Consider the following 24,693-nt stretch of genomic DNA (forward strand, 5'->3'; position numbering starts at 1 on the left):
TGATAGAGAAAAACCACATTCATCGACAGCACTCAATTCCTCTAGATTACCCATAAACTGAAACGGATTCCCGATAAGTGCTATTGATTTCATCTGTCAAATCTTATCGCTACAAAGAATGTAAATATAAACATACACACATACACTGTTAAACGTCATACAATCCGGCGGGTAGACTATGAAAAGAAAAATAAGAAGAAAAACATCTGACATTTGTATTTGCTATTAACCTAACATTTCAACAATCAATCCAGTTTCAAGTGTACGCAAAAACAAATTTCGTTGATTTTTTGCGGCTCGAAAAGAAAGAGAGAGAGAGAAAAAGTTGATTGTTTGAGAATGTCAGACCCAAATGCATATGGGCCAAACACGGCCTATGGACAATATCCTCAACAACATGGCCAACTACAACAAGGTCAGCAATCGGTCGATCCAAGAAAAGAATTTCTGGTAAATAAAACAATGACGTAATTTTTGCAATTCACATTTATTTACATTCGTTTTTTTTACATACAGAACTACCGTTTTTCAGCCGAAGAGCTTCGAGTAATTGCTGAATGTGAAAGGGAATCATTTTACTCTCGCAGTCTACCATTTAGTATTGGCTTGGGAACGGCTGCATTTTTGGGTGTTAAGAATGGCTATTTAAAAGTACGAATGATTTCATGTGTACACTTCTTTGTTCTAATGAAAGTTAATTTCTTGTTTCCTTCCATAGCCAAATATGAGGTTTGGTCCATGGCCAAAGGTGATAGCGTTAGGTTTTTTCGGATATATCGCGGGCAGAATCAGTTATATGAAGAAATGCCAAGAGAAAATGATGGCAATACCAAATTCACGGTTTGCCGAAATGCTGCGTCGTCGCAAAGGCGGCAGCAATTGGGATTTGGGCCCACAAGATGCTGGAGTAGCAACAGCACTATCGTTGGCACCGTTTCAATCAGCAACGGATTCCTATTCGGATGAATATGGCCAAGTAATTTTGACAATAATACACGCTTTTTTCATGTATTAACTGAAACACATTGCATTTTTTAGCCAAACTCCCTAAATTTAGACACAAGCCGACCAAATTACTCGGGCCTTGATGATCTTTACCATCCAACGATGGAAGGGAAAAATGATTTAAATGAAGAATTAGCGATTCCAACACGCAAAAATACAGTTACTTATGATGAACTACGTCAGAAGAATCGAGACGAATATGCGAAGAGCCATCAGGCACCACAGCATCAAGCACCACCACCACAAGCATATTACAAGTGAGAATGGAAACACTTTGTTGATGTGATTCGATTTTGATAAACGACAATTTGCTAATTTCTTTTCCAGTCAAGGCAATGCACCACCGCCACCGGCAGCTAGTATTAGTCCACCGGCTGGATCATATAGTCCAACACTTGATAGTGATCGGCGACGCAATTTCCGAGCTAGAGCCGATGATGATGGTGGCAATTCCGGGCCAAAGAACAAATATGGTACGTCCATTGATAATTTTTTGCATTCATTCACATTCAAATTGAATACGTACGTCTCTCGAACATCTGATAATTCCACAATAATTTTTCTGTATAGGTGATGCTTGGTCGGAGTAAAAATGAGAACGCTGTAGCTACAAATAGATCTATTGTCAACCGATTGCATGAACAGATTTCAAATCAAACAAAATTGGTGTACAATTCAGTAAAAACAAATCAGTTTTATTAATTGTTTCTTTTAAATATTTAACAAAAAAAATGCGAAAAAAAATAATTCAAAAATCAGTGTTTTTTTCTTCTTTTTTCCTCTCTTCATTATCTAATTTGTTGATCAGTTGTTAGTTAGTTGGGATTTTCTTTGATTCGTGTTTCCCTCATTTTGCTTCGTTGAACAATGCAAGCAGTTTTTCTTCTTGAATTGTTTCGTTTGTTGAACGACGAACGTTAAGATGAGGTAACCTAAGAATGTGATTGCTAGATTGTTTTTTTTTGGATGAAAATTGCAAATTATCGATGGAATTTTATTAAGCCACTGCCTAGAAAAAAAGATATATGAAAGTCAAAATAATAAGAAAATGCAAAATGAACAAGTGCAACGTTTTGACAAGAACGAAATAAAAAAACAATACGATGAATAAGAAAAAAGCAAACAAAATCGCAAATGAAAAAAACAAGAAAAAAAATGAACGAGTTAAAATTTGAACTGAAGAAAAAGAACAACAACGAGCCGATTTGTTCGTAACTTGACATGAGTTTTTATTCAATTATATGTGTGTTTTTTTCAATATGATGTTTCACAAGCCGTTTGAAACAATGTTTTTTTATGTATTCGTTTATTTTTTTCCTCGTAAATTTGTTTTCAGTTCTTTGGGGTTGATTTTTGTTTGTTGTTTTCTTCTTTTTTTGCAATGAATTAATGCCGTTGTATTTTCCAATGACATTCGATCCATTCGCCGTATATTTGACTAGCCTTTTGCTGTGTCGTTTTTTTCACCCACCCTCTCTCTCTCTCTCTCTCTCTCTCTCTTTCTATCTCTCCCGCGCGGGCATTTTCTCTTATTCTGATTTGATTTTTCGACATGTTCTCACCACATTTTAGAATTTAAACCAAGACTTACCACCACTGGATGGTTTCATGATTTTGCATTTATTCTTTTTGATGCGCGAATCGGCCGTGGTCGATGCGGTTGTGGTGGATGTCGTTGATTCCTTGTAGTCCATCGTATAATCTTCATCGATGTCAGTTAAATGGGTTTTGAGTGTTTTCTTCAAATTCGAGATCTAAAAGAAAATCCAAAGCACACACTCACAATGAGTCATCGCATTTATGACATTTCCATGCACAATAACCTAATTCTCAATTTCAATGGAACTAACACATTTTCAACATTGAATTCAATGTCAAGCATTTTTGCATTCTTTTTTTTTCTTCTTCCAAAAAATAAAAACAAATAGAAACAAACCTCGGCTTCCAAGTCTTCGGTGTGTTTGGTGCGCATGGATTTGGCCGCATTGGCGCGATCAATTTGATTTTCGATTGTTTGCAGTACCGATTCGCATGAGTCACACCACTCTTGTAGTGTGTCCGAGATTTTTTTCACATCTTCTGGCCGAATGTCACGACCGATCGCATAGTCGACTTCCAACTGTTGGTTTTTCTGATCCAATTTACCGTGGATGATATCTGTCGCAAAGAATCGAATGACAAAGAGAACAAACGCGTTAAAAGACAATGCATTTCAGAGAAGATAGACAGAAACGGCGTTACAAACTACAAATGAATTGGAGTAGCTAGTGTACAAACCGGCATAAATGGATTCGATGATCAAATCTTCGAGTTCACGAACACAACCAATGTCCAATTGTTCCTTCAGATCGCTATACGCAATGCATTTGTTGCTAATCGCCATCGTGACAATTGTGAGATGTTTGAGTTTATTTTTCATGGTGTCAGTCAATTCGATGAGAGAGCTCTTGTTGTCCAAGTACTGTTTGTATGTGCCAAATGCGAACAGATTCAATGTGTTCAGATAGTTGACGTGTGGTGTGTTTTCCAGCTGAAAATAGTCGTATAAACATTAGAAAGTCCCATCAAGTATGAAGAGCGAAAATCGAAAATTTCCACGTGACAAATCTATGAATGATAAAAGTAAAATTGGATCCGTTAGATTTACCTCGCGGATGTTTGGTTGTGCCAGTAGCTCGGCGAAGACGTACACACCGGGCGCTTCAAGTACGGTTTTTATAAGATCCTGGCACGCAGCACCCTTTGTACCTTTGGCCAACAGCAAAAATTGTTCCAGTGGATTGTGTGCAACTGGTTTCTTTGTTTCACCTTCGTCGATCAACATGTTTCCCGAACGCATTGCCATTGTTCGTAATCTATATGTGGGCTTATGAAATCACTGCTCGACAACGAAAACACAAATTTTTGGCTACAATAAATTTTGTGTGTGAGTGTGAATAATCAACGGATCACAGAATGCTTCAGTTGAAAACAGAAAAAAAAAAACAATTATGCCAAAACACAAAATTTAACCAAACGAAACGCGTAATTTGGTTTTCGTCGTCGTGTTTGTATGTTCTTTTTGTTTGGTAGAAAAAATCGGCAAGATGTTGTTCACACCAAAATAAAGGGAAACAAATTTTACGTTTTAGATGTGAATCGAAATAAATGTTGTGTCTAATTAAATGTCAAGCTCCAGTCTGTCCATTTTTTTACACACTGGCATACATGCACCAACAGATACATTCTTGTGCCGTACGTCGCTTGACAGTTGGTAGCACTGCTGCTGTTTTGACAACTGAGCCGTTCCAATTCGAATGACAACAAATTATTTGCACTTTGTTTTCATTACCTTACATAATTGTGTGTGTTGTATTTTTTTCCTCTTTTTCTCGTTGTAGTCTATTTTACAGTAGATTTGGCATGCAATCAACAAAGTTTTCGTCATTTGTAGCCTAAATTGCGTCTATCAACAAGCATAGAAATTTAAGTTAAACAATAACTCATTGCCAATGGATTACCAAGACACTTTTGGCAATTTACGAAAGAAATTCTATGTACGGCGAGTTGCTATCAATTTTATCAATTTATCCTTGAGTTGAGCTTGTTTTTTTGTAGACATTTAGTGTTTTTTGATTTGTTTGTGTTTAGGATCGACGGAAAGAGGTCGAACTGTTGGATGATTGCATTGGTGAAGCCTTGACGAAACGTGCCGTTCCCATCACAATTGCACTGAGTGCAGCCACATATTTTGCCATACGGGAGGGATTTTTGAAAGTAATTTCATCGATTGGCCAAATGCCCCTATACACTATATTGGTTTTCATTAATTCTGAAATATTGTTTTTCATTCAATTTAAATCAACTGTAGAACAATGGAATCTTTGGGTTGATGCGAAAGAATTTTTTGTGCATGTGCATTGGCGTTGGCGCCAGTTTACTGGGAATTCGGGAGAATTACTATGATAAATTAGCCATATTTTACACTTCGCATCGGTATCAAGAAGTGCGAAATATGATAATGGCTGATTGGAAGGATAAAAATATCAAGAATGGCGCCAAAAAACCGTTTCTCCAAGTGAGTCTTCATTTGATGCTTCGAATTAATATTGACATAATCGAATATTTCGGATTTTTTTAAGAGCTTAAATCGATCTTTTCATATTTAAACATTTTCATTTTTTTGTCCATATTTTTCTTTGCAGCCCAATCATCTAAATTTAGACTTAGAACGGCCCCATTTCAAAGGGATTAACACGCATCACACCGCTGATCCAAATAAAGATGACACTCGTAATCGTCACTATGAGAATGTCACATACGAAGAGCTGCAGCGTAAAAATCGTGAACAATACGCTATAAAACACACCGTTTATTATTAGCCACTTACTTAGAGTATTAACCAATTTCCTTGTAAAAAAAATCGAAAAAAATATATTGATTCTCAATATCATTGTTATTTAATTGATATTGCGGTGCAAATTTTTTTTGTTTTCATTAGAAGTTTCGGCAAAAGCAAATTTATTGCGAATTTCACAATAGGCATGATGTATTGCAGCACTTGTTTCGACTACTTCCGCTTACTTTGGATAGATGGCGCCGATGGCTATTTTGTATACAAATGAAATTTTAATCAAATCGTATCGACGCACATTTAACCAGTTTCAATTGACTACACTCGGAGTAATGCCGCCTTAAAATGAACATCTTACATAATTGTTGATATCTCTCTTTCTGATTGTAATTGACTGGCGGCTATTTATCTATAACAATCTTTTCCACGGATTATAACAACGATTTCAACAATATTGTTGTGAACACATTAAATCGAACTGAACCGATCGAAAGGAGAAAAAAAAACTTGAACAAATACTATCAAATCGAAAATCACGAACGAAATTAGAGGCAAATTTCACCAAATATGGGATTACAACTATTGTAAATCTTTATCTCAATCTAATCGAACATTTTGCAATCGTGTGCGACCGATCAGCAATCGGTCGCACAACATGTGTTAAAGCCAACTAATCTTGTCAATTAGTACAATGACCAAAATATATATGCGAACACACACACACACACATATACTTGTGGATCGGTTCAACGGTCACCATTAATTAGATTCAAAAATGTAGATTTTAATATCCAAGTTGAATTTATGACAATATAATAGTGCCAAATAAAATATTAGGTTTGGAATTTCTTTCGTTTGATCGATACTTTCGATTTCAATCGAAAATCGAAGAGTAAAAATAGATTTCCGGATTATTTCACACCTCTGTGCAGTTTAAATGATTTACACACTTGTTGAACTAGTGTCCAATTATGGAATACAATCGCATTCGCCAAGATTATGATTATAATCGACAACGGAAAATGTAAATATCAATGAAACTAAAATAAAACAGAGAGTCTTTATTAAAGACGAAGCAAAAAACCCCGTCAAATATCAACAAAGAAAATCACACGTCGACAAGTTTGAGTATATCATAATATCTTTATAAATGCAATAAAGCGATAAAAATCATCGATATCAATAGAATTCTGGAGAATCGAGTAAAGTTCTGTCGTGATCGAAATGACAATAACAAAAAAATGTATTCGTTTAGAATTCAGTTACGGTTCAAATAAGCATTTCATGATTTAAACACAGTTATTCAATTGAAAAGCATTGATCATTGTCTAGAAAATTGGCCGTTCGTTGATTATCATTCGAAAAAAATTTGCTGTTTGTTCATGTGATACAGAGTTCAAGTATTTTCTCTACATTTCGTACACTTTTGTACTTGGTGTCATAAATTCCGTGGACAAAAGAGTGTGAAGGTCCAAAGCGGTTTGTTTTGTCAAAGAGATTATCACTTTATGGCCTGTGAGTTGTGATGGCAGTAAAAGCGCATTTTCACAATGCATTTGAAAATTGATATCTTTATTGGGTCTTCCGTAGAATCCAGGTAATAACACATCGCAATTTATAAGTCGTTTCTATGCCAAGCGGAATATATAGTTATCGTATACGTTTCAAATGACTGCGTACAATTAGAAAATGCAAAAGCCCAAAAATAATATAGATCGAGTTGAAGAGGCTTTGTTTGGGTTTGTTGATATATATTGTTTACCTGTTTTTTGTTGTCGTCGTCGTCGTCGGAAAGAGAGTGTAATAGTAGTTGGTGTGTGCTTTCATTCAGAAAATATAAAAACAAAAAGCATATCACTCAAACTTCAACAAAAAAAATGACTCACCGAATGCTTTGTTCGTATTTCTTCTTTTCTCCCATTTCGTGTGTGTGTGTGATCGTGTGTGCGATCATTCAGAAACCGTAATTGACATGGAAAAGCAACATCGAAATCGAATCACACAAACAGCAACAGTAGCAGCAGCAGCAGCAGCAGAAGTCAATGTGTATCAGAGGTGATCGAAAGCAGCAAGCGTGTGTGTTCGTCTCTGCTACTGCATAATTCATCGATAACGTCACAGCAACAAGTGGATTTTTTTCTCTCTTTCCGTTTCTTCGCTATATTTTATCGTATCAAAAGATTGCTGCTTTTCCTTTTATTCTCACCGGTATTGCTCCATCATAAAAAAAACAACGCAGAAAAATAAAACGACAACGTTTTGTGCAATAGTAGCACGGCACAGCGAACGATGCTCGCTCGTGTGCGTTGAATGTTGTGTACGCATTTTCGATTTATTGTGATTTTTTTCCATTACCTTCGTTGCACTCTATTCGAAACAACAACACACCGATTTATCCCATATTTTGAGTTAGTTCACGTTGACGAGTCGGGCCGAAATGAACCGACTTTTATCTGCAGACTTTACCTTCTCTCATTTTTAATTACTCTTCTTCAAATAACGTGTCAACGGTAATCAGTAAGATTTAATTATTCGCAATAAATTATAAAAATTTAATAGCTCATTATGAATAATCTGGATCTTTTATATTTAAATATTCAGTAGCTACCCAACAAAAGATAACACGTCGATAAAACTGCCGAAGATTTCATATTTTGAACTCAGTCAACGTATTCTTCAATGAGATTCAAATTCAGAATTTTCAACGAATCTCAATCAAAGTGATCAGTTTTCGTTTGGAATTGTACAAAAACGTTCATAGACATTTAGAGTGATATTTCGATGTGAGAGAAAAAGAGGTGGATAAGTGTCAAAGAAAAAAAAAAAACAGACAAAAAAGAGTTGTGAAAAAATAAAAAAGTGTGGACCTCGAGTGGCCGTTATTCAGTGTTTAAAAAAAAACGTTGTTAAAAATAAGCAAGATGCAACTGCCGCCGACTGAAAATTCCTTTCCGGAAATCTACACAATCAAAACAGCAGACCAAATGGTGAGTACAACACCTACCCGTTTCATTTTGTTTCGTTTTTTCCTTTTTGGTTTCGTTTTTGTTTTTGTTTTGTCTTGCTGTGTCTGTGTGTCATGATGACACCATAGACATACACAATCGATTGAAAAGATAGCACAAGTGTCACCAGAGATAGACGCAAAATGATTATCACATTGAGGCGATACGCTTCAATTGCGATCGTTTCGATTGAAAGCGCGCTAATTCAATTGTCAGTATTGATCGTGCTTAGTCTATCGAGAGTGGGGTCGTTTGCTTTACAATTTTTTCTACAACACGCTAATGAATTTCACCGATCCGAAATTCCGTGGCAGGTGAATGATCTTACGGGTTGAGACATCTCGTTTGTGGTTTTTTTTACGACAGACGACCACCAACAAATTGTATGGTAACGATTAGGTGATAATTTCATTGAAAATTTTACATTTCCTTGGCCACTTCGACATATTTCATTTTCAGTTTTTTCGTTTGAATTTCATTTTGCCGAACCATTTCCATGTTGTCCGATCAATTTGTTCCAAGATTTAAAGTTCATTGTTAATCACTATAGTGAAGTGTATACCTATCTGATTTCGCTGGAAATTAGTCATTGTTCGGTGACTGCAGCATAATTAGTCATCATTTCCATCATACACATGTATGAATGGCAAGCTGATCGCACACAAACGAATTCCCACCAAAGAAATATGAATCATACGAAAATTTCCTAAAATCAAATTCAAAATAGAATTTAAATTCAAAATAGAATTTAAATTCAAACAATTTATCAATGTCAAGATAACAATGTGAACACACATGCGAAAAGAATGCAACGATTGGAATGGAGACAATTTTCTGGCGCTTAGGTTTCTTTTTCGCCCGAAGATAGGCAAAAAATGGAAATATTCTGAAGCGGACAGTAATTTATTTACTACCAATCAGAAGGAGGATTGTTTGATCATAAAATATATTGATGTTTCCACTTCGATTCATCTTCAGATCAAAAAAACGTTTTTAATTGCACGTCAAGCGCCGTAAATTCCTGAAATCGTAGTGTGGCACTTAATTCAAAAAAAAAAAAGATTTTATGAATCAAATTAACGCTGATGCAAATGCATTTTGCTTATTAAACAACCGATTGGAGGCCATCGAACGGTAATAAAGTTTTTTAAAGAGCGAATTTTTTCCAAAGAAAATAAAGGGATTTGAAGGAAAAATATATTTGTTGTTAATTTGGATGTTGTGAAATGTCATAAAAATTATACCAGAATATCCAACACGTATTGAAGAAAAAACGAATGAATAGAAAAAAACCTCCTCAGAATTGCGTGCGTAGCCCTTCACAATGGAAAAAAATGTTGTAAGGGTAATACAAAATGTATGTGTGATAGCGCCTGTTTCCAAAAAAAAAACATTAAAACTTGAACTGTAACAAATCAATGTGCCACAAAATGAAACAAAATTCGTGAAACAAACTACACAAGCGTTCGATGAAATCCACTTGTAAACCCAAAAAAAAATACGGCTAACATTTGAAATAAGAATTTTTCAAAGACTCCCACAGGAGGAGAAGTAAGGACAAAAAACGCATATTCCAAAGAGAACAAATCGATCTGCACAGATGCATTTCCAGTGAAGTAATAAAAAAAAACGTTGCTACCCGATAAGACAAGAACGCATCTTTCGTGTTGGAAAAATGCTCAACATGTGAAGCGAAAGTGTGAGGGTGTGAGGTGTCAAAATTTTATGACTTTACGACTTCTATACTTCTTCGGGATCGTTTCACTGGAATCGGCTATTGCATATGGTTCGAAAAGATCGAACTAAACAAACAGGTTCACACATCGAAACGATGAAGATCGAAACGATCGTATAATTTCGTTTGAAGCAAACAAATTGATTATAACGAATGATATGTTCATTGAGCTTGCAACAACTGGTGTGTTTCTCTCTCTCTCTCTCTCTCTCTCTCTCTCTCACGTTTCATGCACAACAAATTCATTTCAAGATCTTTATTGCACTTCCGAACGCCAAAGCAAATAAATCGTAAAAAATATTATGTTTCCGCTTTCAATTGATTCCATTATTATAGCATACACAATGCACCCCGTGTGTCTATCAAAATACAAGATTCATCATAAATATCAAAACAATGAACGCAGCAGCATCATCATCATCGTTTCAGTTATTTTTCCTCGTTCTCGTTCGATCTTTTCAAAATCCAAACAAATATCGAGTCGATTTTGTAGCCAAAATGAAAATCTGGTCATAATTTTTGGTCTTAATTCACAGATTTTATTGCATTTCAATGCTCAGCCAACGAATAAAATTGGATTAAACGCTCAAACGGAGCCTATAAAAAAAACTCATAAATAAAATCAATCGTATAGAGGCCACTGAGTTACTCCTTTCAAAAGAGAGAAATTCATATTCGAGGGTAAATGCATTTCGTCGATAGTAATTTTCTCTCTCTCTCTCTCTCTCTCTTTATCCGCATCCCGTTTCCTAGTTCACTCTCTCCGCACACCGTTTTTTTTACTGTCTAGTTCAGTGTGAAGGTCAACCTTTTTCATGTTAGCCAGACAAAATGTGACACATTTATGTGCAACCAAATTGTTTGTATCTGTAACACAGATCAAAGTCTATTGACTTCATCTGTCTATGTGTACAAGAATCGTATTTCTTTCTCTCTTTGGGTAATGCTATTGCATTGCTCATTCGATGTGCGTACCAATTTCATAAATAGGTTATTCTTCCTTTGCTGGTTGTTTTTTTTCGTCGTTTGTTTAACGATCGGCGCTCAGCTAACATTCCGTATTTGTTTGTTTTGTTGTTGTTGAGCATCGAACAGATTTGAAAAATGAAAACCACTCGAAAAAAAAATGGAGAGAGAGAGAGAGAGGAAAAAAGTGGTAAGAGTTGTCTGGATTAATGAATTCCATACAAAAGCAAAAGTAAAAAAATAAATCGATAGACAACAAACCCGAACAGATAATAACGATGATCTACAAATCCTGACAAAGGCCAAATGATATTAAAACATGTTCGAGATGAATGCATCATATTCAATAAATATATACCCTCGAATCGACCGAGAGAGAGAGAGAGAGAGAGAGAGAGAGAGAGAGAGAGAGAGAGAGCGAGAGAGTGAGAGAAAGGAAGAAAAAAAGATCTTGTAACAAATCAGCATCAGCCGTATTGATTTCCTCGCTGTCCAAATACAGACGAAATTGATTGATTTCCCTTGCTCTTTCGCCCATTGTTACAAATTTCTGTTTAAAAAAAAAAACAACAAAATGGAACAGATGCAAAAGTCGGATTGAATTTCGAATCGGAATTTTCAATGAGTACTCGCGTCAATTTAGGGCGATGCAGTCGTCAAACCAATCCAACACAAAGAATAAACTAGCTAATTGAGTTGTGTTGAGTGCAGAGCAAACCACCATTCGGATATTTGTTTTTCGATTAAACATGATTCGGTTTTCGATTTGGATGTAACCCTTAACCAATTCAACGGCCAACTATCAATTTGAAATTGACAAAAGCTGGAATTCCGACTGAATACAGCAGCCTAGAATCGTCGCGCGGCGATTGATCGATAAATTTGATTGTGCGGCGCACGCAGTGCTGATATTCGGAATTATGGCCAATAAATGATGGATAATGTAATTAAATTGGAGTGTGGAATGCAATGGCCGAGGCGATCGCGCCCACGCAACCATTGGTTGCTATAATTTATTCGGAGTCGAAGCCTAGCAATTAATAAAGCAGAAAAATCGAAGGGAGACGAAGATTTTTAGTGTTGTTAATGATCAAGGTTGAGCAAAGAGAGAGAAAAGCGGGAGAGAGAATTGATGGCGGCAATGCATTGGCGCCACGCGAGACAACGCCACAACACAGCATATTATGTGTTACCGTTCGGTTCAATCGCATCGTTTCTCATCTTGGCCATCACGATTTTTGTGTGTTGGGCTTTTAGCGAGGCGATGTTACCGAATATATATGTCGTCGTTGTTTTTCCCTTGGCCACAAATGCATCACCGTGTTTATTGTACTGATCACTCGAATGCCATCGATTCGTTATCCAATCCGTGTGTCTTCAAAAATTGTTTTTCTGTTTTCGTGTAGGACTATATATCGACAGGCTATGCGATGATGATGATGATGAGCCACTATAAAAAGCGCCAACAACAAACATAATTTTTAAATTAAAATCAATAATGCATTTTCTGGTTTTCAAGTATTTATTGATTCTTTTGAGCCGCGCGCATTTTTTTTTGTCCCTCTCCTCTCTTCTCCTATCGTTCGCCCGTCGATATTGTACCATTCTTCATTTTGTCTAGACTTCTTTTCTTCGGTGCATATGTAAATTGTGTTCGTTTTGTTGCTTTTTTCGTTCTCTCCATCACTCGCGTCGAACAGAGCCAAAGAACAACGATTTAATTGCCTATTGATGACTGACATGTGGTAATAGCTACGGCAAACACTTCGTAAATAAATTCAATCAGTGGAAAACATGTCGCATGTACACATTGTACAACGTGAAAATGTATCACAAAATGTAATGCGATGGGATGAGAGTGCAACATGGCACTAGGATCAACATGAATTTCCGTCCCAACAACATTCCGCGCGACGATCTGCGTGTCAAACTCAATTTGGTGTAATTTGTTTGCTGCCACATCATTCTGGTGGCTCGGATGCATCACCATTGGCGATGGAGGCAGCGGTGATGAAACAATGAGCAATGCATTGCTCATCATTTCCAAAACCAACCGAGATGCGTATGATCCCGGAGAAGAAACAGAAAAATGCATGTCAAAGTAAAAACCATTTCAATTTCTTGGCTTTTTTCGCGCACTAATGACTCGTTAATGAGTCGGAATATTAAAGTATCTGTTTTTAGACGTTTCCCCTTTCTTTTGGAACATGATACAAGGGAATTCTAATGGCCCACGCAAACATTTTTATGAAAAGAAGAAACAACAAACACCAAAAGCAACGTTATTAACGCTACATCTTGTGTATCCTGTTGCGGCCCATTTGTTCATTAATCGCCTGTGTTTTTTTTTTTACCATTTACAATGATTTTCCAATCAAAATGATTGCAGTTCAGTACGCGCTAATGGCGGCTTCTTACCGGCGCATTTACCATGACATCCAAAGACATTCAATTCAATTCATTTCCTATTACGTGTTTGTATACGTTGATTACGTTTAAAGGCAAATCGATTACAACAGAATTATTGACTTGATTACACGCCTATTATTTTTGTTACCATTTTACAATGATATTTCAATCAAAATTATTGCAGTTCAGAACTCGTGATCTCAGCTGATAGTTTCCATTTCAATTCAAACATTCAGATAATTACTCGTATCTGCGTTAAACCAATTCGATAATGGTTGATGAATTACAAAAGCAATTGAGAAATCAATACATTTAATTATACCCAAATCAACATGCTCCTATTTTCTTAAATTAAAATTGCTTTCAATGTTCCAACTATTTTTTTTTTTTAATTCGAGTTCAACTTGAATTTCAATTGAAATTGGGCATGAATTTTTGTTACGTCTATCGTGGCAATTATGAGGATTGCTCTTAATTCCTTTTAATTGGGTGTTAAAGTGGTTTATCTCACATTGTCCGGAAAACATCAACACTATCATTTTTTTATTGCATATTTACAAATTCAACAATATTTTCTGTCGAAATTAAAAGAAAAACGAATTACAACCGAATCCAATTAGGTTGAATTTCTTGATTTTCCTTGCGATAAATGCATTCAGCACTTAGCAAATGAAAATTAAATATGATCTCATCAAATGGCACGAGCACATAATTTTCCGCTGTTAAAAGGAGAAAAACACGGTATTTAAGCCATGCACCGAAATCATGCTCCTTTTTCGCCTTGGTGCACACTTTAATTCTGGTTCACATTTTGCAATGCAAAAATGTTCCGTAAAAGTTGTCATAAATCATAATAACTTTCATTTCGTTCGGCGGCGGTGGTGGCGGCCGCGACGTCAGACTGAATTTGCGTAGGAAATTATTGTGAAGATGGAATAGTTGCAGTTAGACATTGAATCAAATATAATCCAGAGAGAAAGATGTGTTGTCAAAAGAGAAAATGAAAATGATTTAGCGTGGTGCACGGTTTCAAAAGTTTTTACGGGCATTTCATTTGAAATTTGCATTCAACAAAATAGGCTTGATGAACGGCAACTGTATCGTTCCAACTGTACGCCCAATGGCTTTCACGGCGCTACATATATTTATCATATTAGCTGGATGTTTACTCTTTTCTTTCGCTCTCTCTCTCTCTCTCTATTTTGATTTTTTTATTGAATTTGAATGCATTTGGTTGCATTTTATGGTTGCTGTCATCTCCCTTTGAACATGCCTTTCAATGTTTTCTTTCTCTTCTCCTTTTTTTTTAATCAACGTCCTTAATCTAAAGTGAATCTATAGCCTCAGACTAAATTGTTTTTTATGCATCAAAGGCAATAAACAGTCATGAGATTTGGATCTCTAAACATGACCCCAACTGGCAGCTGTGTGACAATCAACGCAAATTTACGAAGAAATCTATAGAATTTAGCGAGAAAAAAAACAACAACAAACTCACACTCACACACACTCAGTGCATAATTAGTTGCAATGCATTTGCATTGAGAGCGTTGAGTTCAGTCAGTTCGATTCTTGAATGCTGAAAACGGCAAAAATCTAGAGGCAAAATGTGTCGCGTTCGCGCTAAGCGATGGGAAACAGCGATAAATTTGACCATAAATTGAAAGAGTGAGTTTGCACTGAAAAAAAAAACTGTTTAGTCTACTATTCCAGAAAATTAATGCAAACGAAGGAAAGAGACAAAAGAAATATATGCAAAAATTAGCAAGCAAACGCGAATAAAACAAATCAAATAGAATGAAACACTTGGGCAATACATTTTGGTCGTTGGACGTATTTTTTTCTGGTTCAAGATTGAATGCTGTTTTTTTTCCTCTGTAACTGTTTTTGGCATTTCCTAGTGCATTTTTCCACTTTAGCTGCATTCGGCACACATTTTCCCCCGGATGGTGCAGTATGATTTTGAATGCGAACATGCGTATTTTATTGCATGCATCTGTTGGCACTGTCCTTCCAGTGCCGTCGCGTTTTCTTCTCTCGCTCTGTGTTGTTCTCGTTTCTTTTTTCTTCTTCTTCAACTCATGCAGCCGAACAGGGAACACCGTCAAATTGGCTGTGCTTTTCTGGAATGACTCACTTTTCTTCGAGTCGCTATGGTGGAATTGGGCGGTGTATGGATTTTCTTTTCTGTGTTAAGCGGTCCCGGCGGTTATGACATGCACTTCTAAAACTTCATGACGTACAAAAATTCGACAACTGATGATACCCTCCGAGTGTGTATGGATTATGGTATAGAGAATATGCGAAAATGGCAAGTACAACAACAGCAACAAGAAAACGAAAGAAAAAAAAGAGCGAACGACAGCGCAAAAGTCCATTGATAATGAAATATACAGTGAGCACAAATGACGTATGGACATAAGTGCATTAACAGTTTATTTATGTGTTATGAGTAAATTTATTCGAACTGTCCAATCGAGTAGTGCCTCTCTCATCGTACATTTCCAACATGTATAGAAACGGTTTTCGGTTTCGTGTGTCCGTCCGTTCGTTTCGTCTTTGTGTGTGCATTAGTTTTTAGGTTTATCGCTTTTAGTTTTGAAAAAGTTGAGAGAGAGAGAGAGAGAGAGAGATCCGTTGGTGTGCGCCGCGCTACTTTATCGGGCCAAGCATTTGTTCTCTCACTCTCTTTGTGGTTGTTCTCTCTGTGTTTGCTCGGCTGCATGCCTACATTCGGGTCATTCATGATGTTAGCACTACAACAACGACTGAGCTACGCTCGACGTTGCATGAGAGAAAGGAAGAGCGGAGAAAGAGAGCGAGAGCCGAGTACTCTCTTGCGTATGTGCATTCAGCAGCTAAGCATGTATGCTTCGATCAACATGGTAAGAGCGTGTGTGCTACGCTCACACTGTGTGTGCTGCCGACTCACTCACTCATTCGCTCACTCTTCCATATCGGTCGGTTTTGTCTCTCTGTCGTTCGGTGTTTTTCGTTGTTGTTGTTGCTTCTTCTCGTGTTCTATAGTTTTCGTCATCACAGTGCCGTTTTTTTTTCTTTCCTCGGCTATTATTACTATTATTCAACAATCGGTGGAAAAGTGCATATACATGGCACTTCGGTGCTATCGAAAATTCAGTACAGTTTATTACCGCGTGTTGATCAGAACACAAGCAATATTAAGACGAAGAAGACTTTGAGCCTGCCTGAAAGTGTTTGGCTGCCTTCTCGTTGTTACTACTGCTACTGCTGCTTCGCATCGCATACAATATTCATTATTGCCCTCATATGATAATAGATTTTGGGTTTTCATTTCGTGAGTTTTCGGTGTTTATTTTTCAATAAATTTAGTGACACAACCGAAAAAGAGTTGACCGAGTTACACCCCGTAATCGATTTTTGACCGTTTTTTTTTCACTATTGAAATTTGTACGCTGACCAGCGCGAAAATCCTATATGCAATTTTGATTCGTTCGTGGAAAAAATCTTATTTTCCTTTTGATGATTGAGTGATTGAATGTGCGAAATAAAATCGAAATCGTATTTCAATACAAGAATAAATTCTTTAATAAAGGATAACACTTTAGGTAGCAATTTTTGTTTGTCAGAGATCAACATCCTTTTAAATTTGATACATAAATAAAATCCTGCTTAAAAACGGCATCACGATCGTGCCACATTCGTTTTAATCGCAATTAAATTCAATTAAATAACGAAAAAAAAACTCACGCGCGAAATAGCCTTTTTAATTAAAAGAAACACTTGAAAATCGCTGTGTTAACAGAAAAAAAAGGAAAGAAACGCTGTGGTTAGAAACTAAAAGGCCGTGAAGAGCACTTTTGAGACAAAAGGATACGACCGAAGATTTAGCGCGATCATCGAAGAGAGTAGTGCAGTGTGAAGTTTAATTTTTTTCTATCAACGAAGCGGTACACTTCCTATATATTCGAAGCATTGAACTGTGAGTAAACAAATTCGTCTGCTATTTTGTTTTTGTTCCTGCATTTACTTGTCTTTCTTTTGTTGGCGCAACTATCGTTTGTGTAAAGTAATCAGTTTGTAGCGAAAATGTAAACAATAAAAAAGAGAGAAAAGAAGAAGTTCGTTTGAAAATGGTCGTTTCAAATTGGCTCAACCACAATGAGAGTGAACGACGGAGCAAGATGGTGAGCAAGAGCAGGCGGTGTCTCATTGAAGAGGAAATATTTTTGAATATTTATTCAAGCGCCACAAAATCTCGTGGATCGATTCTATTGACTTGTTTGTTTGTGTTTGGCTTGTGTGCGTGCGTGTGGTGTCTGTCTTTGTGATGATCGAAGTGTTTTCTAGTTTGCACTTTTATCACTTTCATGGAGCACACACATCGTGCTTATCATGAATGTGCGCGAGCGCAACGACGTGTACGAACAATGTCAGCACTTGAAAAGCGCATTTGTCAGCTTCGACTGATCACACACACACACACACACACTCTCTGATCTGAAAGCGGAATCATTTTGTCTTTTCATCACGTTTTGCCTTTTTTCCACGAAAGTCTATTGGACGCATCTTTATGTGCAAATTTACGAGCGCGCGTAAAGCAAACAAATCAAATGCGAAAATCTATTAATAAATAACAAATGCGTTACAATTTCACTGCATCACAATGCATTGCATTGGTGGCAAAAAGTGGTGATAAATCAACCGAACACAAAAGTCCAGTTAGAATGTACGTTGTACGCTTTCGTTCATTCCACTTCTAACTTGTTGCTTATTTGCGTACGTTATTTGTTTACAATTTGAAATTTACGATCACTTGAACGATGATGATGATGATGCGTTTAAACGCTAAATGCATTCACTTCGATGCACCGATTTCCACCATCAATTGAAACCTCATGTGATTGGTGATGATGAGTGAGAGCGAACGAAAGAGACAGAGCTTTGGCTTCGACTGCGAGCAGTTCATATCACTATCGACAAATATACGATTGTCTCTATGGACAATTGTGCGGGCTCAGCGAAGAAAGAAATTTCCATTTGACGCCACACACAGCAAAACAATGTTAAAGGTCAAGAGAAAGGAATTGGCCAGAGAATTTTTTGTGTGTAACATTTTCTGAGAAGTGATGCATTTTTTTAAATTTTTCGACACAGAAACAAAACGAATAGAAAAATTAGGAAAAATTCAGAAGAAAAAAAAAACGATTTTTCACATTTTAATATATTCTATTCGAACAGTTGTGGTTTGACACGATAGATTCTAGTGTTGCTAACGGGAAGAAAGGAAAAAAATAGCGTCTGATTCAATCAGACGAAGGTGAATCATTAATCAGCATGAATTAAGATAATCTGCGAATGGATTAAGAAAGTGCAGTGACATTTTGAAAGCGATATGTTTGTTGCATTTTGCAAAAGCCTCAATTCTTATTCATTACGCCATTATCGTGTTCTTTTATTTTATTGTTGTTTGCTGTTGATTGCCTCTTTTTTTTCTGTTGCGAAGAATTGCAATACAATTGGAATCGGCATGCTTTGATCCAATGTATAATGTCCTGCGGGACTAACCAAGTAAGTGTTAAAATGGAAAAGGGCAAGCAGATGACATTAGCATTTCGTTTCGCATTCGAATGCGACGATGACAACAACAACAATAGCAAACAACCAACGATGATGACAAAAAAAAAGACGAGAAGAAATGATTTCCAGGCGAAGATTGGCATTTCAAAGAAATCCGAATTCAAATCAAATCCAAAACTTGGTTTCGAGGTAAATAAAAACGAGTGGTTAATCATTTGATCTTCCTTGAAGCCCTTGAGACGAACAAAATGGGCACTTCAATAGCAGCAAAATAAAAGAATCAAAGGAAATCCATGTCCAATTAAAGCAGCCGTAAATCGTTCCTTCGACCATATCGAATTGATGTGCCGAGCGAAATGAACAATAGCGAGAACATGAAAAGCCATTCTTGTGTGTGGTGCACGATGTAAGCAATGCCACTAAAATTAAATAAATTATTGTCCTGGATTTTTCTCTCTCTGGCTTCCATCTTCGATGCGCTTTCGAAACGCCGTAATATTTCACCATTGCCGCTCACAAATGCCACAAACACTTGAAATGTTGAACACTGTGACGAAATAAATATTAGCCACGAAAACCTTTTTATTCATCGAAGGTGATGCTCGTCTCTACACTCGAACATTTCTCTATCTCTCCTGTTCTTCCTGTCCAATATATTCGAGAGATGAAAAAAATACCTTCATTTGGCATCTTTTTCTTCATACGAAATACAGCTACATACTCATTGTCTGTTTCGATTTCTCTGAATTGGAGTTTGAATGAGTGAAACGCCATTGGGTTTTCTCCGAAAAAAAGGCAACGAACATATTTCCTCACGCCGACTGTATTTAACAAAAAATCTATTAAAAAAAAATCGAAGACCTCTTTGTTTTCTTCACCTTTTTCAACGCGGTTCCTTTCTTTGAACAAAATCCTGATTTGTTGTTGTTTGCCCAGAAAAAAGAATTCCAAACAAGGAAATGATAATAAAACTGAATATTTATTGTGGCAAACAATTTACGAATTGCATAACACATGAAATCAACACGACTGCGACAATTTTTTTCTCTTCCTTTCTCTCACACAAAGACTCTCTTTTTTCATTGTGTTTGTTCGACGAACAACAAAAAGTGAGGGAAAAAAAATTGAAAATGAAAGCGTTTATCTCTCTATTTATTGTGCGCCAGTTTCAAAGAAGAAAGTCACATCGATTGAGTCGTAATTTAAGCGTAAGTTGCACATTGTTTTGCTGCATTTCTATTTTGTCAATTGTTTTGATTGTTTTGCAATTTCAAAATTTATTTACACGAAATCCCTCCCGGGGTCGACTGCCGAATGGAATTGATGTGGAAATGTAGAATTAATGTCAATCAAATGTTTGAATCACAAAATATTCGGTGATTGCAACAAATTTTATTCCGTCAAAATGCAACGACGAAAAAGAACGTCAGCCTGACACCGAACGTCGACAAGTGAAATTTATTGAGATCTCATCATGGCAACCGCTACAATTGAGAGTGTTATAATGCATATGGTCCGAGTTGACGGTTGGAAGATGGAAAAGAAAAGAAAATGATCATGAAAGAAAAAGCTGACAAAAAGTATTAATAATAACATTCATCTCTGGGTGTGCAGGTATTGATCGGTATGTGTTGTTCTTCTTTTCGTTTTCTGTTCGATGAACAAAAGATCGCCCCTTGTGTTGTGCGCTTCATCTGTTCATTTTGGTTTCGTATGCATCGAATTCTTCTCAGTTGCAACGGTGGACCGGTGAAAAACAAGGAAGAGTGTTGAATGCACATGTAGTAGCCGATTGAAAGAGAGATTTTTTTCCTCTCGTATCTTCTTCGTTTTTCGGTTGTTGTTTATGCAAGAGACAAAATTCAACACCACCTAATGCGTTACGTGTTTGAGTTGCGATCGGGTATGCTCATCTGTTGGTGATTGTCTTGTTCAACAACACCGAAAAAAAATACGAACATAAGAAAAGGACACGTTTGCCACTCAAATGGATGACACACTATCTCTTTTTCCATTCGATTTGGTCAGTTCTTTTCTATTCTCAATTTTCTCTCCACCTGAAACGTTTCAATAATCAACAAGATAAATAAAAAGAGTCGCAAAAAATAAATAAATAAATATGTTAAGTAATAAATGGTCCCTTGTTGTCTTTTTTGCTAGAAGCGATCATGCAAAAGGTGTCTGTGCCAGATTTTTGTATTTTTCTTCTGTCCTCCCTTAAACGATACCCATTGTGTGCTGTTTTGTGGCACATACAATGCAAAGGCGTATAAATGCGACACACAAAATCTAAACAAAACCGTCGTTGTCAAATGCAATTGTCCAGAAATTGAAAAATCGAATGTTTCTCTTATTCGTTCGTTTTACTTTTTTTCTTCGTACTTTTTTTCTTTTTGGTGCTCTTAATGCGGCAATTATATAAGATAATGAAGACGAAAACTGAGCGACTTACCGTTAATTACATTTGTCTGTTTTCTGTTTCATAATCACACAAGCCTACAATTGGTGCGCGTGGCCGGAATTCTTGGAATTGCACTTGTGTTTTTTATTCTTTTTTTTTTGCAAAAGGGAAACTATGTATGGCTTCTATTTTATATTTATACACATATTATGAGTATAACGTGCAAAAATTGATGCGATTGCTTAATAATCGAATTCCCATTGAATAGTTGTGATTCCCATGTGTACGTTTCGATTTATTGGAAATACATCAAAACAAAGTGAAGAGATCGAAATGCGCCATCGATTTTATGGTGAAGTAAGCAATTTGTCGATATTTTTATTCCTTTCGTACTTGCTCTCTTCATTTGAATTTGCCATTGTTTTTGTTGCGTTCATATTTCCCAGTAATTCACAGAGTTAGCGCCCGTAATCGTTCCTGCATATTTTATTGCCTAGCATCTGGAAAGAACATATATCGCTAGAGTCTTTGTTTTGTCGATTTTGTACCTTGATGTCGTCTCGGCGGTAGCCGTATGTTTGATTTGTTGAAGAAGTGAAATGAACTACAGAGAAGAACGAAAAAGAAATAACAACTTCATTTGCAGTGCGCGAATTTCGCGCTATCTCTCTATTGCATGGACATTCAACTGCACATCGAGTGTTCATTGCCTGCTGAATTGCGGTTACATGGCTATAAATTTTGTTTGTTTTGTTTATGCATTGTGTGTGCATAACTCTATTAGACTAAGAGAAGACGAAACCATAAAATTGCGCGCGCAAAACAAACATATTTGTTGCCTTTAATTCTCTAAACAAATGCAAAATGTCTCTCTAATCCAATCGACTCCAGCCGCACACATAAAAAATGCCGACCAGAAAAAAAATTCAAATGCAATTTTGCGGCAGTGCCATGAAATTAACCAAATTCGCGTGAACAATGTGAAAATCTTTCATCCAATTGATCGTTTCTTTTGGAAAATGCCAAGTGAGGCCAAAACACGAAAACGCAACCCAATTTTCGTAAGCGCGCGCGCGAACAACAAAATTCGCTGATTGCGAATCAAGCCAAACGAAGATTTATCACTTTTAAATGATGTGTGAACAGTTAGGCTGCTGTGTTTGTGTGCACACAGTGCATGCATAGCCTATGGGCGATTCTAGTTCCATGAAAATAGATATTATGCACATATCGTGACTCTCTTTCTCTCTCTCTCTCTCTCTCTCTCTCGATATTGCTCGCTTTTGGTTGTGGTTTTTTGGTTTTCCTCTATCAATTTCGTCGATTTCGTTTCCATTTGTGTTGTTGGCCTACGCTATTTAGGTTATACATCCATTTGGCTTGGCTGCCTCTTGTTATTCGACTCAAAGTCGATGCCAGGTTGTCGTTTTTTCTTATTTCTGGTAAAAGAATAGACTCAGAGATGCAGAGAAAGAGAGCAAGAGAAATGCGATTGCGACAATGTTGTGTGTGCTGGTGCCCCACCGCAAGCACGCTCGCAATATAATGCGTATCTATTGCAAATTTTTGTCTGTGCACTGTGAGTGTGTGTGTGTGTGTGTTTTCGAAAATGAAAAGAAAGAGAACTGAATTTATAACATCTGTTCAATATTTTGATTCGAAGTGCATGTTTCATAAAATATATAAATGGTAAATGCTTTGCCCATTTTTTCCATTATCATATTTCTTGAAATGAAATTGTAAAAACAAAGAGCAAGAGAGATACACGCTGAAATGGCTGAGGCGATGCACATTTCAAATGCAATTCGTAGGCTGGCCACACTCGCTCGCTCTATATCATGTTCGTTACAAACGAACGCCATATCAAGTTTCCACCCGGTTCGAAATTCAAATTGTGCAAACAGATTTTTTTTCTTCTGCATCGATATACTCACGCAATTCAAGGCACAGCACGACTGTTTTGATCAATGTTCTCTTTTTTTCTCTTCGATGAAATTCTGCAAAAATTCAATTGGAGCATTTGAATTCCAATCAACTCCTTGCTGTTTTTTTTTACTATTCCGGAATGACTAAGATACACTTTTTTCTTTGATGATGATGAGGGAGAATATTCATCGGGATTATTTAGTCACGTGTCTTTCTATTGTTTGATATTGAACAATTTTGACTTCATATTTTATGTTATTTCTTCTTTTTGATCGAGGGTGTATTTCTTTTGGGCCATACATGACTGTAGCATTTTAGCGAAATTACTGTATGTGTCATTCTGGATTTTGTGGTATCGACAAACGGAAGGCAAAAATGTTGCAAGGGAAACGAATGACGAGAGAAAATGCCGTGGTTAGTTGGTTCTTTGCCAGCTGATTTGTAAAATTTATGGGCATTGTATGCGTGTTTCCGAAACCGGCAATTTCGTTCGCTGAAGCCCCAAAGCAAAATTGAATCCGAAAGTGTGTTTCCTCTAAGGTATGGTCCCATATTCCTCTATGGCAATATATGTATGGTTGGTACCAAAACGGAGTCGAATTTTGCAGTCTTTCAAACTACAACTACTGTTTATTTTATAATTTATCGCCGGGAAAGAGAAAAAAATTGTTCACATCGACTAGTTACCCATCCCATTACGTACAGGAATATGATTCATTTACGATAAAAGTACATGTAGTTCGTTTTTTTCCATCGTTGTCCGTGTCGTTGCACTGTATGGCAAAGTCAAGTGCGTGTGCCCATATTCAAGGGGATTGAAAAATGTTTATTTTTTGTTTCTCAACTCAGCCTATCTTTCTCTCGAAATGCAATTGCTGCAGTTCGGATCAAATTACTTGTTGTTTTGAACACAGAAGGCTCATTTTAGCGTTCATTACATCGAACAAAAGCGAAAAGGGAGAGAGAGAAAGTGGGAAAAAATGGTAAAGTTGCACGAAAAACACGCTGATAGAAATCCATAAGTTCTCTTCAGGGAATACAGTATGCAAAAACAACGAAATTTGTAATCGATTCCGTTTGTGCTTATTTCTTTGTTGAACAGAGAAAAAAAACCATTTACATTCATTCGTTGACTTTTTGCCGTTTCAAATGTTCTTTCCTGGAAGTTTAAACATTTTATTAGGTTCTGCTTTCGCAATCCATTTGTATGCAAAACCAAATAGTCTTGTGATTTCGAATAAATAGATGTATATGCGTTACACACATTACACTTTCGAAATACGATGAGCAACAGCAGCACAGTACAACTTTAATTTAAACCGCGTGGTCTGCAGTTACATGCGTTCGCATGAAA

The 24,693-nt window shown here is 36.6% G+C and overlaps 4 protein-coding genes across 7 annotated transcripts in view; 3 read left to right on the forward strand and 1 right to left on the reverse strand.

The window, feature by feature from the left end:
- The first annotated feature begins 6 nt into the window (after positions 1–6).
- LOC129577317 (OCIA domain-containing protein 1) lies at positions 7–1,681 on the forward strand. Its single transcript, XM_055464117.1, has 6 exons — positions 7–450; positions 517–651; positions 719–976; positions 1,039–1,262; positions 1,333–1,478; positions 1,576–1,681. The coding sequence occupies exons 1-6, from the start codon at positions 340–342 to the stop codon at positions 1,593–1,595; spliced, it is 894 nt and encodes a 297-aa protein (XP_055320092.1). The 5' UTR covers positions 7–339; the 3' UTR covers positions 1,596–1,681.
- Positions 1,675–4,298, reverse strand: LOC129577318 (COP9 signalosome complex subunit 7b-like). Its single transcript, XM_055464118.1, has 5 exons — positions 3,653–4,298; positions 3,283–3,535; positions 2,942–3,162; positions 2,597–2,759; positions 1,675–2,014 (listed from the first exon to the last, which is right to left on the reverse strand). Exons 1-5 carry the CDS (start codon positions 3,848–3,850, stop codon positions 1,986–1,988), a joined length of 864 nt encoding a protein of 287 aa, XP_055320093.1. The 5' UTR covers positions 3,851–4,298; the 3' UTR covers positions 1,675–1,985.
- A 103-nt stretch (positions 4,299–4,401) lies between these two features.
- On the forward strand, positions 4,402–5,452 carry LOC129577320 (uncharacterized). Its single transcript, XM_055464122.1, has 4 exons — positions 4,402–4,541; positions 4,636–4,761; positions 4,856–5,062; positions 5,190–5,452. The coding sequence occupies exons 1-4, from the start codon at positions 4,497–4,499 to the stop codon at positions 5,364–5,366; spliced, it is 555 nt and encodes a 184-aa protein (XP_055320097.1). The 5' UTR covers positions 4,402–4,496; the 3' UTR covers positions 5,367–5,452.
- Positions 5,453–5,948: 496 nt separating this feature from the next.
- Positions 5,949–24,693, forward strand: part of LOC129577315 (phospholipid phosphatase 3-like) — a 42,602-nt gene continuing 23,857 nt past the window's right edge. Inside the window, exons 1-2 of one of the 4 annotated variants that reach the window (XM_055464113.1) lie at positions 5,949–7,855; positions 7,940–8,325. In XM_055464113.1, coding sequence (XP_055320088.1) covers positions 8,260–8,325 — 66 coding nt within the window. In that variant the 5' untranslated portion in view covers positions 5,949–7,855; positions 7,940–8,259. Of the gene's footprint in view, positions 7,856–7,939; positions 8,326–8,550; positions 8,732–24,693 lie in introns of those variants that run through there. The other 3 variants (XM_055464111.1, XM_055464112.1, XM_055464114.1) reach the window with 3 other exon arrangements.

Source organism: Sitodiplosis mosellana, unplaced genomic scaffold, assembly GCF_009176505.1.
Source record: "Sitodiplosis mosellana isolate CC-2019 unplaced genomic scaffold, AAFC_SMos_1.0 Smas_scaffold_6197, whole genome shotgun sequence".
Classification (NCBI taxonomy): domain Eukaryota; kingdom Metazoa; phylum Arthropoda; class Insecta; order Diptera; family Cecidomyiidae; genus Sitodiplosis; species Sitodiplosis mosellana.